We start from the raw sequence: 18,698 nt of genomic DNA on the forward strand, positions 1-18,698 counted from the left end.
TCTGATTGCACAATTTTTTTCTCTTACATTTGCTAAGGACACTAAAAAGAATATTTACAAAAAAAATGTGCCTGTTTTGAGCTTTATTTAGTGATTTATACCAAATTGTCTGATTTCATGCATCATTATGCATAAATTAGCATTATTTAGTATAAATGATAATTTTTGAAAAAATTAACTTCATGGTACTTTAGATTACATCATAGGCAATGTGTGTGCCAATTTTCGTCGGGTCGAGATCTGGAGGGGGGGCCTGGGAGGCCCCGGCTCTATCATCTACCTAAATAGCCCAGCCTAGTTAGGGTTAAGTAGCTGTGATGTCCAATACAGATACAAAGTACCCAGGAATGGTTTGTCTTCAGAACACATACAGCGCAAAGTCCTAATTGGTCGTTCATTTAGTGATCTGCAATTTTTGAAAAGTGAAAAGAGTACTTAACAGTTTGGTTTCAAAATACACAAAGGATCAATTTGTTGTCTTTAAATAAGGCTCTCATGATGCCTGTTAAGCTGAATTGTTACGTTCACCAAAATTACAAATTATTGACTTAAACATCCAACGATACAACTGTAAAGTGGAAGTCTTTGTTGTAATGTCCTCCAAAATATTCAGTTTTAGTAGTATGGGATCAGTTGAATACATGCATCAATCTTTGTGATTTCTTAAATAGCATATTTCCAAACTCTTTCCCAAGTTTAAACCCTTTCTTTTTATTTATATACGATGTATCTATCTACAGTATCTATGTACCTGTTGTCTGTCTGTCTGTTTGTGTGTGTGTATGTATGTGCATGTTTACATATTCATACAATGTCCGTAAATCATTGTCTGTTCAGGCCAAGGTCAGTAAATACGAGCAAGCATTGGAGAAGGTGAACGAGGCATTCTCCAGCGTGGACAGCTACCAGGCTGAGATCAGTGCGCTCACCCCGGAGTACCGGCTGGCCCAGGAGAGGACCCAGGAGATCCTCCAGGAGGTGGAGGAGTGCGAGCAGATCTTTGCCGACGTAAGTGGGTTTTTTTGTTTTTTTTTAAACTTATCCCCACCACAACAAAAATTTGGCCCAAGGTCTAGATCACCTGACCATGTCGCATGGATATGTCTGCCTGGTGGAACTGATGGGAAAAATTGCGTTGAAGGGCAAGTTTCCAGGTCATCAGTTTTAATGCTACATGTAGTTGACCGAAGCTTATTGTGTCTCAACCATGACTCAAGCACAGACTGATTTTGTTAGTTTGTTTGTTCATTTTGTGATTGATATTTTGCCTAAAAAGGTTCACTTTCCTCTTGATAAACCATGTTTGGCTAATTTCTCTTCTGTGAAATAGGTGCAGCTTGAGATACTATTATCTGCCACTTGTGTTTTCTAAGTTCAACACTTTTTTCCCCCAGCACAATCTGTAGAAGGGCTTTCTTTATTGACATACATGTCTGTATCTGTAAAGGGTAGAAGTAGTAGTTGTGAAATTCACGTGGGTACCCTCAAAGAAATATGTTCACCTGTCGGCTCATAGCTGTACAGCTTCATTTTGATACAAGATCAAAGCCCTGGTATCATGCAGTTTGAAACTGGTAGCATTTTTCAATAAAAGTGCATTTGCAAGGTCCCCCATGAAGACAATCACATTAGTATCCATAGAAATGTTGATACACTGTACACCTCACCAGTGGTGAAGTGGTATGTCTAATGCATGATTTTGTTTGCTCGATCTCACAACAGGCGAGGAGCAATTGCACCGAGGACGAGAAGGACATAGTTCACCTCCAGGAGCCGCTAAATGAGCTGAAGAAAGAGGCACAAGCTGAACTGGACAAGGTTGGAGAAGATACAATTTTATCCAACTGATTTCTACTTTAAAAACCAGTGACAGTAATGCTGATAATGATGACATGATAATGATACCAATAAGAGTATTAGAAATGATAATAGTAGTAGTAGTTGTAGTACACTCCTGTAGAAGAAGAAAAAGAATTAGTAGTTTGTAGTAGTTGTTGTGGCAGCAGCAGCAGCAGTATCAGTAGTATTAGTAGTAATCGTAGTGTGGTAGTAGTAGAAGTACATAGTAGAAGTAGTGGTGGAAGTACTTCTGGAAATAGGGAAGTTGAAGAATTACAGCTGTAGTACCACCAGTTTATAGATATGATAATGGAGATAATGACCCTCAAAGAGGAATATGATAATCATGATTACAATGACTATAGCAGTAAAAATGAATACTTAGTTTTATGATTTTGGTCTGAGGAGCAACTACCAAAAATGCAATAGAAAAGGAAATGATGTAGGGCACCTAGGCTTGCCTGCATTTTATCCTTGTCGCCTAGTGGACTTTACGCCAGCGGTCTCTAGTCGCTTAATTACAAACTTTCATTGCTACTTCAGCCGTCACGTGAAATAAATCAGTTCAATATCACAGTACCCATGAAAGCATCAAAATGACAGGCAATAATAAGGCACCATATTTCAAACAGCATTTCTGAAGCAGGATTTCACACCATTAATTTTGAGGGCGCCCTCATTGGTGACTGTGTTTACAGGTGAATCCTGTCTATGAGGCCGCCCTTCATGCCCTGAGGAGCCTCGACCAGTCAGACTTCAATGAGCTGCGGACCTACCACCAGCCTCCCGAGCTCGTCAAGAAGGTCATCTTTGCCATCTGCCTCATGTTCCGACAACCGCTAGAGTGAGTTTGCCTCAGGACATGATACTTGCAATGCTATTACATTGTACTTGTTTCTCATTGTGGTACATGTAGTCTGGACATATAATACATACAGGTGTAGCATACAGGACACTACTGTAAATGTGGAAATTTTCGCGGTACATTAATTTTCGCGGATTTCGCGCTACGCTCGGCTAGCGCGAATTCAAAAACGCGCGAATATATCTTCACAATTTTCTACGCACATTTTGAACGGGATGAATTGTGTGCGCTTCATCGATGATACTGCTACGTAGTACAATGTACAGGCATGTTTACGCTACTAGTACTGTGCGAAGAGACGATACCCTAGATTGCTGTGTACTGTAGCATGCATGTGTGCACCGCACGCATCGATGCTACAGTCCCCCGTGACTACGGTACTAGAGTCACAGCTGTACTACGTATTTGAGCGCTTGTACTCGCAGTCGAGCCGCTCGCTACATCGCTTGTCGTACGCTGGCATAGCAAGCTATGTAGCAGAGGCTTTGGATGAAAGCAGTGAATGTGTACTACAGTAAAGTAACCTGCTGCCGAGCGCGAATTTAAGAACGCGCGAATACGTTTTCGAGCCGCTCAGCGCGAAAAATTAATCGCGCGAAAATATTGACGTTTACAGTATATGTATTTGAAATATCATCTTGTATTTGCATGTAAGGTTGTGTGTTTCAGAGGACCTCAGGTTGTTTTTGTTTGTGTTTGTGTTTTTGTCTGTAGTACGTGATACATGTATTTTCAATTAAGATATTCATTGACCTTTCTTTCAGTTGATCCAGCAGTGTCATTGGTGATAGATGAATGGAAAATCTGGGATACTTTTTTCCTAGCATTTAATTCACATTCTCAAAAAAAGTGCTCTAACTAGTATTAGAAACACTCTCTATGTACTGCTTTTGAGCAGACCCATTGTATTGTTTTTGTATCTGCATTTCAGTACCAAAATTTGTGATGACCTACATACGTACTGACATGACAAAAATGCGGTATACAGTAAGGGATGGTAGGAGTTTTAACTTGTTATCTATAAAAGGTATCTCAGATGACAACATTGTATAGCCAATACAGGCATGTACTTGAACTATGGCAAGGGCATTCATTGCAGCCAGTATTTATGGTAGACAATTGATTCTTGAAAGTTTGAAAACATTATTGAAATCTTCAAAGAAAATAACACACCAAAATTCACTTCAAATAGGCTGTCACAAGGATAAGCAAATGATATGAATTTCCTCCTTAATCGTGAAAATCTCTGCTTTTCTCTTGCAGTTGGTCAAGTGGAAAGGTCCTCATAAACCGAAAGAATTTCTTCCAGGAGCTGGAGTTCTATGACAAGGCGTCCATCCCTAACGACATCTTCCACAAGCTCAACGTCCTCTTTATCCACGATCCGACCTTTGACCCCCAGAAGGTGCACGTGTGCAGCGCGGCGGCGAGCTCGCTGTGTCAGTGGGTCCATGCTGTGTATGCCTACGCCGTCATCCACCGCAACATGCGTCCCAAGCTGCAGAATGTTGAGGAGGCTGAAGCTAAACTGCAGGAGGTATATCACCATCTCCAACTCTTCCTCTTCCTTCTCCTCCTCCACCTCCTCCTCCTCTTCCTCCTCCTCCTCCTCCTCATCTTCCTTCCCTCCTCCTCCTCTTCTGCCTGCTCCTCCTACTCTTTTTCTTCTTCTTCTTAGTCTTCTTCCTCCTCCTCCTCCTCGTCCTCTTCTGCCTCCTCCATCCCCTCCTCCTCCTCCTCCTCTTCCTCCTTCTCCTCTTCCTCTTCCTCTTCCTCCTCATCTTCCTCCTCCTCTTCCTTTTCCTCTTCGTCCTTTTCCAACTTCTCTTCCTGCTCCTCTTCCTTTTCCTCTTCCTCCTCCTCTTCTTCCTTTTTCCTCCTCCATCTGCTCCTCCTCCAAGCTCCTCCTCTCCTCTCCACCTCCTCCTCCTCCTCCTCCTCCTTGACGTACCATTGATCTGCATTTTGAAATGCAGAATACTGTAACCTTCCACAAACCAACACTTTCCAGATTCTGTGCTCTTTAGTATATCTTTTATATTCTTATCTTCCACATACTTTGGTAGCAGTCAAAAGTAGTGCAATTTCTGCACATTCTCTATGTGGAATAAACATCTCTTATTTCAGAGCAGAGAAAATGATTTCTGCTCATATTAAAGTAGATCTAACTGACAAAGAGCAATATTGAAATCATACATTGTACAATAAATTAAAATTTCCCGATATCGAATGATATGATGACGGTAAATGTTGACAGAAAATATATGCAGCATTTACATGTATATCAAGCATGGTACACGCATTATGAACTTCAAACACATCAAAAATATTAGGCATGTATTTTTAAGGAAAATGACACATTGAACAACGCATTTGCTGAACTTTGATAATTTGCGCAATCACTGACATCATAAGGTAAATAAAGCTGACAAATTTCTGCACTATTAAAGAGACTGTACAGTTCTGGTTGAGGTGAGGATTTAGCTTTTAACGTTTTGCGAGATATTCAGAAACCACTCTATGAGATGTCAAAGAGCATACAGTTCTAAGGGGAATCAAAAGTTTGTTTGATGAAAAATCGGTTTTGAAATGGCTCAGATATAAAGAAACAAGGTGAAACAAAGAGATCCTAATAAAAGGCTTGGCCTGTCGCCTTTTATTATTATCACTTTTTTGATATCTCAGCCATTTGAAAACCAATTTTCATCAAATAAACGTTGAATAATCTTTAAAATCACATGCTCTTTCATATGTCATAAGAGGTTTCTCATTATCTCACTTAGGAATGTTATAAACCTGAATCCTCACCTCAACCAGTACTGTACAGTCCCTTTAAAGACATTGGTTGGACGGTATCTGACAAGACAGATTTCTTTTTTTTTTGATCCCCAGGCACAAGGTCACCTTGGTAGCAAGCGAGTGAAGGCCCAGGACATGAAGGGACTACTGGAGCAGAAACGCAAGGAGTACCAGGAGAGCCTGCGTCAGGTCAAGCAGTTTGAGAAGAAGATAGAGGTCAGTGTCCAACCAAAAATTGCCATTGCCAGCAGGAGTACTATGTTACTTCCACCAAAAATGAGGAAATTTTATAATGGAGTTTTACAGAGCACTAAGTATAAATACTGGTGTACAGTTTGTATCAGGTATACATGTACATCAACTTTAAATTAATGAAAGAGTTGAGTAGAGGGTTGAGCCGTAGACTTGTAGAATGTAGTACTCCTACATGTTACACTAAAGATTGATCTTAGTTGGGAGTGTATATGATAACTTTTCTGAAGTACATGTAGTATCTGACAGGCATGCACAATTTGTATTTCTGTAAAAGGCCATTCCAGTTTACAGAGTGCTGTGGGACTCCTTTTTCATGTGACAGAGTGCTGTTCAGACATGTGATGCAGGTCCATGTACTCGTGGTATTATCACAATATATCTACTGTATAAGAGCAGAGCTTCCAAGTCCCTCATGATTCTGCAGGGGGTTTCCTAAAAACTTCAATATCTCTTTGTATTTCGATAATATGTGCTACACGTACATGTACATTCCCATTATTTTGTGATCCGTTACAAACTTTGTGATTGACCATTAGTAGATGATCAGAGCATTTTCTGTCTGTCTATGAAATTGTTGCCACTTTTGAAAATCATGGTCTTTATCGTGGAGTAGTCGTTATCTTATCAGATCTTGAGGTCAGTTGTGACAATCGCATTGATCGTAGACAAGTTTTGGATGGTTCAAAATTGCCTCTACTGAACTTGGTCAATATGAGAACATGCAAATGTGTTGAGGAAATATCAACATATGTGACTGTGCACCTCAAAACTAACATAAAGTCGCACACACTGATTTTGCGTGACGACTGAAAATAAGTGAAATGGGTCAGCCTAGCCCGACTTTACTTTTTCATAATTTCTGAAAGAGCGGGTCTTCTTTTACATTATGCTTAAATTTGGTATCATAAAACGGGCATGAAAGTGTGTTTTTTAGCAGTTTATCTCGAACATTTTTGGTAGAATAGTGTGATTAGGTGTATTTTTAGAATCCCTTTTTCATTTCTGAAAAACCTTGTCCACACTCTTCATTTTCAACTCTAATAACTTTTGAAAGGATAGTGCTACTGCTTTGAAAATTGGCATTAATTATGGACGGAATGTGTTAATAAGGCATGCTTAATTTCAGTTTAATCTGATAATCCCTTCTTTGTAACTTCCTGTTTTTTGTCCCACTCACCGCACAGCCAGCACGGTTTGGTAAAGATTAAGCGCTTGAATAGACACTGTACTTCAGAGCCTCTTTTCTCTGTTCCCTCTTTTCTCTGTTCCCACTTTTTGTGAGTTTGTGCTTTCTTTCCAATATTTAGATAGGTTAGGAGAGTCCATTTGATTTGAGTTATACATCATTTTAAAGCTTAAAGTCTGCTCTTTCAGAATATGGTCTTAACTAAAAATTCATGTCTGGCGACTTTTTGTTTGTTTTGAGGTGCAGGGTCACATATGTTCTGAAATACTTTCCTATATGTAACGTTTACTGAAATTTTCTTTGTGTGAAAAGAGATTAAACACGCTGAAGTTGTCACCTGTACAGTTCTTCTTGTTATCATTTATGTCAGTATTATCATTATGATGACTACTATCATTTTGATCATTATTATTGTTGTTACTATTATTTACTGTCGAATGAATTGTTTTGTACTGGCCCTCTTAGGCCATTGGGGTCAAGATCAAGGCAGCAACAGACCTCATGGAGGACATGGAGACTCAGTATGAAGGCTGGAAGACAAGCCTAGAGTTAGCCAACAGCCAGCTGAAGACTGCACCGGGTGATGCTCTCCTGGCAGCAGCCTGTGCCACCTACCTGGGCCCAATGGATGAGTCCGCCAGGGTCAGGCTGCTGTCCGATTGGCTCAGGGCCTGCCAGACCGGGAGCTACCATGTGGTGACGGGGATGTCCAGCGTGATGAGCGGGGCTGATCCCTCCCTGGCTGGGAGCCCTGCTCTGAATATGGTGGGTCCGACAGCAATTTGATATGTATTATATGAAATCATTAATTTCAGTTCTTAACCTGTTTAGGACGGGCTGATTTTGCTATATAACACACATTTCCCATAGACACCTGCTCGAGTATACTCGGGACTAGTCTTCAACAGGTTGATAATTAGAGCTTCATTAAATTTTATTCTAAATTGTTAGGAAGTTTTTTTCAAATCCAGCTCAGTCAAACTTATATGATACACATTTGCTCATTGAAACATGCATGTCTGTTCTTACACTTTGTCCTATACCAACACACGTTCCCTTTATGCAGGTCATTGAGGCAAACACGGAGTCAGATTCAGGACCAGGCCCTGCCAGACTGGAGCCGTATCCGGAGAACGACAGCCCCTCCGTGGAGGTGGACCTACCGGCCCGGCTGGCTGAGGACGACCAGCGGGCACCAAGCGAGGGCAGTCTTGAGTCAACGTCCAGGAGAGAACAACCAGAGTCGGAGGAGACTTCAGTAGTCCCCATCCGACAGAACTTCAACGTTGAAAGTAGGTAGAGGGGTATCAGTGAAGACCTAACGAGCCATACAAAAGAAACAAACTAGGGTCCAGTAGATATAGGGTTTTGCTACAAAGTGCACAGTCATGTAGAGTGATGTATGTGCATTCTCCTATAATGATATTTGGTATTTTCATAGTTCAGGGACCTGTGTTCTGTATGTTTCATTGTATTTCACACAAGTGGAATGACTGTAAACTCATTTTTTGTAAACATTTTATTGTCTACATGATATGCATAATTATTTCAATTTGCATTTAGATGATTTGTACTGTACAAATATCATATGCAACCTTAGCGTGTATATACACAATGTAGACCATTCTGCATGTCAATGTGAAAACCCAAACTCAATTTTAAGAATGGAGGCCTTATAAGAGAGCAGAGGCTGTTACTGTGGTTGACATTCATTTCATCGTCATATGTCATACTGCATACAGTATCAATGTATTAATTAAGATTTAAATGAGGGACCACTGGTCATTTAGTCAAAAAGTTTGGGATGTAGGGGTTGGGAAAACTGAGTGAGCCAGTGATTTTAATTGGTAAGAGGTAGGGGGTGATCTCTGATTCTTTGCCTCAAAGGGAAGATTTGGACTTCTCTTGACCTGTTTAGGACAGGCTGATTTTGCTGTAATACATGTTGCCCATAGGCACCTGCTCGGTGCACTCAGAACTAGTCTTTGCACATCAGGTTGTAACTGGTTTATACTATTTGTTATCTTCTAGTAAATGAGGCATTGCTGTGTTGCTGAAATAATATTTGGCAACACATTATTTTTGAAAGTACAATTGTATATCAACATATACCTTTTTTCATATATTTGCGATTAATTTCATTTCCTTTAGAAATGACAGATTTCAAATCTATAAATTTATGATTGGGATCAGCCTTGAAAGGCCAATCTGGCCTACTGCTGTATTCCTCCATGCAGTATCCTAACTCATATGCAATCTGATTTATATGCTTTTAGCCTATGAATGTACTTGCTGTTAATAGATAATTCATGGTATCCATATGATTGTGTACATTTTAACTAATCACCTTTGAATATACGTTTATTGAATTTATGGAGACAATCTTGAACTTGAACTTGAACTTGGAAGCATGAGAGAAGGAATGGAGGAGAGTTATTGAGAGTTGGAGCTTACTGTAAAACTAAAAATTTTTATGGCATGATATTTTTGTGAATTAGAGCCATTGGCCTTCTTCGTGGCTTGAAATGTTTGCAAATTGCCACTGGCATTCAATGCATATATATGTAGTGAAGACAAGAAGTTTTGCATGCATTTTAGATTTGCAAATCGTAGCTCCTTGCAAAATTCGCAAAACTTCATGCACATGAAAATTACAGTGTATGTTAGTCATGCCCAGATTGACACAAAAAGAGAGGTCTGCTAGTATCCCTTCCTTCTTCCCCCACCAGCTATCCTCAGCACGGAGGAGGAGCTCACGGAATGGCGACACTGCCATGGCGTGGTGTGCGACCAGTTCTCTGTCACCAACGCCCTCTATGCCAGGTCCTGCGTGATCGGGAGACGGCGCCAGTGGCCGCTCCTGGTGGACCCGGACAATCAGGCGCTCACCTGGGTGGTCAAGCTACAGGAGTCGGCAGTGGTCAGCTTCCACGATGGGCTGGACGCAGAAGATGAGTCAGGTGTGTGAGATGACCACAAGTGAACACACATTATCCCTTTGACTCTTTTAAGTATTTATTGCCACTGCTAAGTAAAAAAAAAGAACGAGTTACATGGAAAAAGGAGGCTCGCAGAACTTTGGAGCTTAGTATACAGTTTCATCAGTCAGTTTTCAGTATAGCGCAGTATAACATGAAACACAAATGATAATTGTGTTTTGAAAATAATGAAAAAAATCTATCACAAAAGTTTGTGTGCATTTGAACTTGTCAGCAGGAAGTTCTGCAAGAGAAAGAACGTAGGAAAAAAAACCCAGCCGCTGTGTTAAAATGTAATGAAAATGTAAAAGTTTTCATTGGTATGCATTCCACTGTTTTTTGTTGTTGTTGTTTTAGTAAGATAGTGCAAAATTAACATTGGCCATCTCACAACAAGAGTACTGTACAAGGAACATTTCACGAGTGTGATGTAGGTTGGTGGTCACTAACCAATAAACTACCAGAAAGCTGCACATAGTCTGTGTTTGTACATACATTGTAAGTGTTGTGGTTACAGAATTCCCAAAAGCCCCTTAATTGCTAAATCTATAGTTTCTTAAATAGGCAAGAAATTTTTGAAGGGTAATGTTCCCTTTTCTTCTCAGTCAAATTGTGCAATGTTATAAGTTGCTTTCAGGTTTGAAGTAGACTAAAGGATTTAATTAATTTTATCCAATCTTGCTGTAGTTATGTGCAATTAAATATTCAGAGTTCCCAATTTAGTAATGGCGATTATGATGATGATGATATTTTGCAGCAAATTCCCCTTGATTAATGGGTTTAAAGTCCACGAGTACCATACTCGTGACTTTCACGCCTCACTCTTTGTTCATCCGTATGCCCCTCTCCAGAAATGTCACTGATCCAGGAGGGAGAGCTGGAGGAAGGGCCCCTGGGCCAGAGCCAGTCGGGCCTGACGGAGGACCGCCTGATGGAGAGCCGAAATCTGGAGAGCGTGGCTACCTCCAACTTTGCCCTCAGCCGGGCCGATCACAGCTCCATTGGGGCCGAGACTGACTACGGCACTGAGTTCCCGGAAACACCTCGCACAGTCACCACGTGAGACATTCTCCCTTTGCCTGAACAATTTCCAAAATATATTTGGTACCCAAACTTTTGTTTTGTATACAGTTCCATGAGTTTGTTTGAACGAGAGATGACAGTTCAAACTATACATTGTAGTTTGCAATTGTAAAATATGTATTTATAGTAAAATAGCACATTTGCTGTAGTCCTAGGGATACCATTTTGCATCATGATAGTGAATATGAAGCCGTACTAGGGAAAAGCCCTTGCTAAAGTCAATCTCTGGTATACAAAGTATCTCAAACTTTGGCCGTTGGAGTGCCACGCAAAAGTTTCCTGTTTATGTTCCTTCAAGAAGTGGAAACAGAATTCTGTTATACTGTACATGGATATGAAGCCGCAGGTAAAAATCCTTGTTAAAGTCAATCTGTGGTACACAAACTACATGTATCTCAAATGTAGCTGGTTGGAGTACCAAGCAAAGTTTCCCATTCATGATCCTGCAAGAAGTGGAGACAGAATTCTGTTACTCTTAAGGTTTTGGAGCAAGCAAGCCTAAATTGATGGAATGGTTTTATGTCTTTGCAGTATGGGTGGGGTGACACCGAACAAGGACAATGCTAGCGAGAAGGACTTTGACATCTACAGCACGGGCACCAGCAACCAGTCGGCCGTCACCCACGCCTACTCCGTGGACCTGGACGGCGAGCGGCCGTTCAGCGACCTCTGGGTGGTGGCCGCGGACGACGACATGCTTGAGGTCAAACTCATCCAGTCCGTGGCCATGGGACTGACCGTCGTGGTCAGCCACCTCGAGCGACGCGATCTCGACCCCAAGTTTGACGACTTGCTGGCCCGCAACGTGGCGGAGGACAAGGACGGGGAGAGGCAGGTCCGGATTGGCAGCCACCTCTACGACTACAACCCGCGCTTTGCCCTCTATCTCACCACCGCTGTGCCTCTAGAGCTAGAAGGTACAGCATGTATTTCCATGTCCGTCTTTGTGCAAGAGGGGCACAGAGAACTCAAGACATCCTTACATTGTAATAGTAGCATTACATGCATTTACTAGTCTGCCTTGAACAATTTCTATGTCATAATAGTCTATTGTAGGTTTTAGGTTAATAGCACTTCTACATGTACTTGTATTTCATTGTCATTACTCTATCTTTTAAATTTATCTTTTATGGTATGTAAGTGCTCATTTTAATCATTTCCTTTGATTTTTTTTTGTGCATCAAATGCTTTTACTTAATGCATATTTTTTTTATTTCATCTTACTTTTTGAGCATGTCATTACTTTTGAATCAATAATGATGTAACTGTTGTGTCTTTAACTTGAATACATCCTAAATTCTAGAAATAGACATGGTATCTCGATGTCTTATCATTCCATCATCACCTCCGATTCTGTCAAGTTCAATCTTTTCACTTCATTGCTGCAGGTGCAGGATTCCTCAAGCCCCACACAGACAGGTATTCCGTGATAGACATGTCAGTGAACCTGGAAGGGTACACCACAAGACTCCTGATCGATGTCATGGCGGCCGAGAGACCAGAGTTTGCCAACCACCAGCAGTCCATTCGGTCTGACATTCGGGAGCACAAGAAAAAGCTTCAGGATACCGAGGTAAACCACGCGAATAGTCATTTGGAGTCGTGTTGGGCATGGCAGGCAATAGGGACCATTCAATTTCTGATGCGGCCACCTTGTCGCAGGCTGTGGTGGCCGTCCTGCACGAGCACTGTGCATTCATCAAGCATTGATGTCAAATTTTTTATTGCGTTACCACGGCTTTTCACCATTGATCAAAATGCTGCTTGCTTTTGACTTGATGTGCTTGCTTTGACGAGCAGACAACATACCACGGTACACTGTAAAGGATGTGTGAGTGACATTGGAAAGGCTTTCAGTGCAGTCAGTGGCATACTATTGTATGTCAGCAAAGCGTCAACACCCTTCTCACTCCATGCGTTGACTTCTTTCAAAAACTCCCTATTGTCTAACACTGTGTTTTTGATCTGCCTCGTGGGTTTATGTGACATGTGATGTCAACAGAGGACTTATTGTAGTCAACAGACTGTGTATTATGGAGACCATTATAAAGTTCTATTCTATTCTTATGCCAAATCTTTTGCTTCTTGACTAAAAAATGTCAATTCAGGAATGTCCTGTCATGTTTTCAACTGGCTATACCACATTGTGTTACAGTTTCTGAATATATACAATCATGAATACAGTACGTGAAGGAGATTGAAAACAATATCAGAAGTACAATGTACAAATATTGCAGGGAGTATCCATATTGATATCATAACCACTGGTATGATCTTCTGGCAAGACAAGGGGCACTACAATGATATACTTTGAGCAAATTTGTGCTTTTGATTGAAATCCGAGTATGTATTTCATCTTACAATCACCCATCCCACTCCTCTGACTGATTCTTACCATTCATTACACACCTTTCCAACCCCAGCTGGAGCTGTTGGACAACACCCTTGATCTAGACCATGGCATCCTGGAGGATGCCGGCTGGCCAGACTACCTCGGGCTCTACCACCAGACCATCTTTGGCACCGAGTCCCTCCTCCAGGAGAGCCAGATGCTCTTGGACCAGCTGCAGGAGAAGCAGGAGCCGTATAAGGCGGTGGCTGAGCACGGCGCCCTCCTCTACTCAACCATCAAACGCATCTGGCAGCTGCTGCCCACGTACTACGTCCCATTCCGGCGCTACACCCGCTGGTACGCCCACACCGTGCGCTCGCGGGAGAAGGACCGCACGGACATCGCTTCGCTAAAGGCCCGGGCCGTGGAGCTGTGCAACGCCCTCACCGGGGAAGTCCACGCCAAGTTGGCGTGCGGCCTGTTCCAGCAGCACTCGGACCTCTTCGTGTTTCTCGTTGCCGTGCAGAAGATGCGGTTGTCGGGGGAGATGTCGGAGCTGGAGTTGGACCTCTTTGTGAATGGCTTGGAGTCGGTAGTCTCCAGGGAGCGAGAATCTGTGTTCGATGGTGCCAGCGATAATTCAGTCGTCCCTGACTGGCTGACAAATGAGGTACATTTGATAATGTGCAAAGAATTGACAACATGTTTGTGAAAGCTTGTTGACATGTTTGTCTCTGAAAACTGAATGGGTTAATGATGCTTTGACATTAGTAGAAAATTCTGAGAAATCGATATGTTACAAATATGCACAGTTCATTCTTTGCCGTGCAATAAGTGTACAGTTACTTTGCACAATTTTTAATGACCCTTATTGACTATATGTATAAGTCTGCTGCTTGTACTTTTGAGTCAAGGAGGCTAATCTTGTATGAGCAGATACATGGCGCTATACAAATGCTTTAAATCATCATTATCATTGTTATTGATTTGTTTTGGTGCTCTCATTGTTTTAAAATTGCCCACATGAATGCATACTCTTTTTTCCCATCCACAATCTGCAGATATGGATCAAATGTGGGCACCTGGAACAGCTGGCCCCAGTGTACCAAGGCCTGAGGCAGTCCGTGCTGCAACACTCCCGCCAGTGGCAGGAGTACTTCTCCTGTGACCCAGTCCTCCTGGCCCCAGTCCCCGGGCCCGACCTGCAGGGCCTGACGGTGGCCCAGAAGGCCCTTCTGTGGCGAGTGGTCCTACCAGACCGGCTGGCCCGCATCTGCCGCGACCTGGTGGTCTACCAGCTGGGCGCCCACACAGCCCGGGCCGAGGTCTACAGCGTGGCTGATGTGTTGCAAAGGACGGGGAAGAACGTACCGCTGGTCTTTGTGCTGCCATCTGGATATCAGGATGGGGAGACAACAGGAATGGAAGGTTAGATGCATCTAGATGAATTATTCTATTATCAAGTCTTTTGTATTGCAACTGATTGACAAACTACCCTTCGTCATCATAAATAAACACATTGTTCAGTGATTTAGTAGTAGCCATGATAAAAATCATGGGCATACATACTTGGGTTGGACTCAAACCATCAACCTCTTAATTGATAGGCAGGCGTCATACATGTATCTACTAGACCAGGGGTTTGCAATCTTTTTTAACCTAAGACTCACAATGTAACAAATCGTCTAACACTAATTGTAATAACTGGGTGCACAATGAATTGTACTGGATGCATGGCTAGCCATCTGTTGCTAGGTACACAAGTGCTATGAGTCTACAATAGCATGTTTACAGCATCTATTACCAGTGATTGCAGTGATTATTTGATATCGAACATGCTACCTATTTATTGATGCACAGCTCTCAACCAATGAGGTCGCGGGATTTTCTCACCATGCACTACAAAAATGTCTGACAATCATAGCGCATTTCTCTGCTCGTCCTTCGCTAGGTCACACCGTGGCCGACCCACTCTCGGAGATCGCCCTCTACTGCAAGCGCGAGGGCGTCGGCACCGTCGTCAACACTGTCTCCATGGGCAATGCCAAGCAGATGAAGCAGGCGGTGCTGGCCCTACACGAGTGCATGTCCAGCGGTCAGTGGCTGGTGCTCAACAACTGTCAGGCCGTGGGCAGATGGAGCACAGACTTTCTCCATCTTATACAGGTTAGTCGTGGATGGACGAGGAAGAAATGATATATGTTTTTTCTCTTGCAGCCATGTAATTTCATATTGTCCTGGGCATTCATCTTGTATATATTCCTGTAAACATAACCATGTACCTCTTAGTAAGTCAGATACACAGTCGTACTGTCTTGCTTATTTTCCTTTATTACTCTGCTGTATTGTTGGTTAGACTCAGCTGAAACATATTGTCTAAGTCCCGATTGATTGCTATTGTGATGTAGGAGAATGAGAAGGAGTAGTGTATCTCTCTCCTCTAACTTCTTTGCTGAAGGACATCTGTGCTGACTGGCAAAGAATGCATGCTAGCAGAAATGTCAATGAGAAGTCAAAAGCAGTCTTAGATGATGTGTTCTTTTAGATACTGTAGTCACCATAGTAAAGTCCCATGATGACAAACAAATGGCTTTTACATACCATTTGACAAGAAAGATTAAAAAAATTTACTATCCATTTCACTGTGCCAGGGTTCCTGTACTTCATCTTTTTTTCTTTTTGTTTCCTCTCTTATTTTTCTCCCGGGTAAGAAAACAATTTATGAAATGATGAATTTGTTGATTGATATTGTCCATATTTCTTGCAGGTTGCCTCATGACTGTAGTACATCAACTGTATATCAATATTTGCCATCACATGGTCTGTTTGTGGTTTTATTTATGTTTATGTGTTCTCTTTTTCTTTTTTAAATTTCTCCAGCACATCGTCACTCCAGCGACGTACGTTGACAAGACGCTGCCGTCCAAGCCGGTGGACAAGGTGCTCAAGGGAGATGACCTGATGTCTGAGATGATGTCCCACCTGACCACCAGCCAGTCCAGCGTGTATGAGGGCTTGGAGGTCCACCCCGACTTCAAGCTCATCTTCATCACTACGGCTGACAGCAAAACACCCCTCCCAGGTGAGAAGAAGTGGCTGACGACAAAGGGTTGGGAGTGATTGGTTGGGGGAGGGTGTTTGCTTTACTGAGAAGGAAAAACTTTATCATCATTTATGCATCTTATGAAATGTATTCAAATTTCTGTATTTTCTTTTCGTTGCAAGCTATACAGTTGTATGGTTACCATCTGTATACGCAGTCATACACTACATGCTTTAAAGGTCGGTCAAATAGGCAATTAACTCAAAGATTGGGTAAGCACTCTGCCAAAAAAAGTCACTGTTGCTTTTCATATGAGCACAATGGCCGTTGGGAAAGATTGGAGGGGTGGGGGTCATGAAAACGAGAATTCCTTTGTATGCTTTGCGGGATGCCATATTTTCTATGATGCATCGACGATGAAGACATATTCAGCTTATTCATATTCCATCTGAAGGTGCACTACTAGCATACAACAGTGAACAAACAACAAGGTAGCAAATGAAAGTGTAAAGATGGAGTGAAGTTGAATTGTGCCTGTTGGAGTGCTTCCTTTGCTGATTGGCACAGATACAATCGTATCTGGAAACCAACTACCGATAAAAAGAGATTACCCAATCATACGTGATTCCTATTGTGTCCCCTTGGCCTTCCTTTCGGACTGAGACTTTATTATTACACCTGGTTACACCAGAGCACGAAAAATTACTCGTGCGAAAATATCCACTTTTCCAGTAGTTGAGAATGATTTCAGCAAAAGGCTATAACAAATGATACTTTTGTATTGGCAAACGCTGTAGTAGATATAATGCTACTGTATCTTTATGAAATCATGTGTTTGTACCAATAATATTTCCTCTCTCTCTCTCCTCCGAAAGGTCTGGTAATTCAGAATGGCATGCAGGTGGCTTGTGAAACCAACACAAACTTTAAAGCCACCTTGAGGACATACTTCAACCAGGCCATGGCAGCAGTAGATCAGCATCGTCACATGGTCACTACCACACAGGCCAAGGTGAGACCCAAGGCTTTTATTATTTCTTTTTGCTCTTGTTTAATTTGTCTTCTTTTTGTGTTTGTTTTTGTTTTTTGCTTTCAATAAGAGTTTACTACAGGAAGTTGTCAAAGTGTCTATGTGTACATCCTGTGGGACTAAAACAAGATCATTCCATTTTTTTTTCTTCTTTTTTAGTCTGTCTCCATCATCACAAAACCCAGTTGTTGAGTCGCAAGATGCATTTACTCTCATACAGTGAATGCATCACTTAATTCACATAGAGGATCCGATGAATGCAATAACTGGACAGGGATCATCAAACTGGAATGTTCTTCAAGGCTTTTACATCTTAATACATTGTGATTAAAACAAACTCAACAAGCAAAAGAACCCAAATCATCCATTACTGGACTTAAGTGGATGAAATTCTTTCAGTTGAATAAAACGAGTACAGAATGGAGCCATGACTTTAAAAAAAAAAAACCCGAAAACCAAAACAACAACCTTTGATTGTAATCTCTAGAAAAAGATGTAATGATTGCTCTGACAAAAGTTTCTGTCTTGAAATTGCTGGACTGAATCCACCGTTTCCAAGAACTTGGTATGCCAAATGTTTTTCATATGGGAAATTACAACATCTAGGAGCCAGGGGCTTAATTAGGCTACAGTGTTGGAGAGTTTCAATGAGTTCTTGGGGTCAATGATGGCATATTAATTATTCATGTACACATACACAGTGTAGTTACACTGTCAAGGATAATGGTGGATTATTATTATTTTTTTTTTGATAAAAGTTAAAAAAAAGTATGAGGATTAAGAATATTATTTCAGTAGCCACCAAAACGTGGTAGTATTTAATCAAGGAATGTCTCTAAAAATGTTTTTTTTTTGCATGTTGTATTATGCTCCACAGAGTCTGACTGAGCTTGTATTCTGCATGGCCTTGCTACATACGGTCCTATCCCACCGGCGACTTTTCTATCGCCTGGGCTATAGCAAAGACTATTCCTGGTAAGCCTTCTCTCTCCCTCCCTCCCTTCCTCAAAAAAAAAAAGAAGAAAAAAATGTCCTCTAGAACCAGCAGTGATAGAGCTAGAGTTATGACTAAAGCAGATTAGTGACAACAGGTTCAAGGTTGTTCATGGCTCTCTCCCTCCCCCCCCCCCCTCCCCTCTCTCTCTGTAACTATATACCGCATACACTATTGTGTGTACAGCTGTATATTATATATATAGTGCATGAGGCTGAATGCACTATAACAATATAAGCACCGACAAATTCTGAATTTGCCCCGAAGGCCAGTTATATTCAATGAGGCCGCAGG

The 18,698-nt window shown here is 41.7% G+C and overlaps 1 protein-coding gene across 1 annotated transcript in view; it reads left to right on the forward strand.

The window, feature by feature from the left end:
• LOC139733293 (dynein heavy chain domain-containing protein 1-like) overlaps positions 1-18,698 on the forward strand; it is a 146,149-nt gene that overhangs the window by 122,494 nt on the left and 4,957 nt on the right. The window contains exons 69-85 of the mRNA XM_071644130.1: positions 838-1,008; positions 1,723-1,818; positions 2,538-2,683; positions 3,968-4,241; positions 5,597-5,719; positions 7,410-7,709; positions 8,011-8,236; positions 9,674-9,904; positions 10,774-10,981; positions 11,537-11,922; positions 12,394-12,578; positions 13,429-14,007; positions 14,399-14,765; positions 15,289-15,503; positions 16,218-16,419; positions 17,256-17,392; positions 18,288-18,385. Of these exons, the coding sequence (XP_071500231.1) occupies positions 838-1,008; positions 1,723-1,818; positions 2,538-2,683; positions 3,968-4,241; positions 5,597-5,719; positions 7,410-7,709; positions 8,011-8,236; positions 9,674-9,904; positions 10,774-10,981; positions 11,537-11,922; positions 12,394-12,578; positions 13,429-14,007; positions 14,399-14,765; positions 15,289-15,503; positions 16,218-16,419; positions 17,256-17,392; positions 18,288-18,385 (3,944 nt within the window). The remainder of the gene's footprint in view (positions 1-837; positions 1,009-1,722; positions 1,819-2,537; positions 2,684-3,967; positions 4,242-5,596; positions 5,720-7,409; positions 7,710-8,010; positions 8,237-9,673; positions 9,905-10,773; positions 10,982-11,536; positions 11,923-12,393; positions 12,579-13,428; positions 14,008-14,398; positions 14,766-15,288; positions 15,504-16,217; positions 16,420-17,255; positions 17,393-18,287; positions 18,386-18,698) is intronic.

This window comes from Diadema antillarum, unplaced genomic scaffold, assembly GCF_040938485.1.
Source record: "Diadema antillarum isolate AM-2024a unplaced genomic scaffold, OU_Dant_1.0 seq00000467_RagTag, whole genome shotgun sequence".
In the NCBI taxonomy this organism is placed as follows: domain Eukaryota; kingdom Metazoa; phylum Echinodermata; class Echinoidea; order Diadematoida; family Diadematidae; genus Diadema; species Diadema antillarum.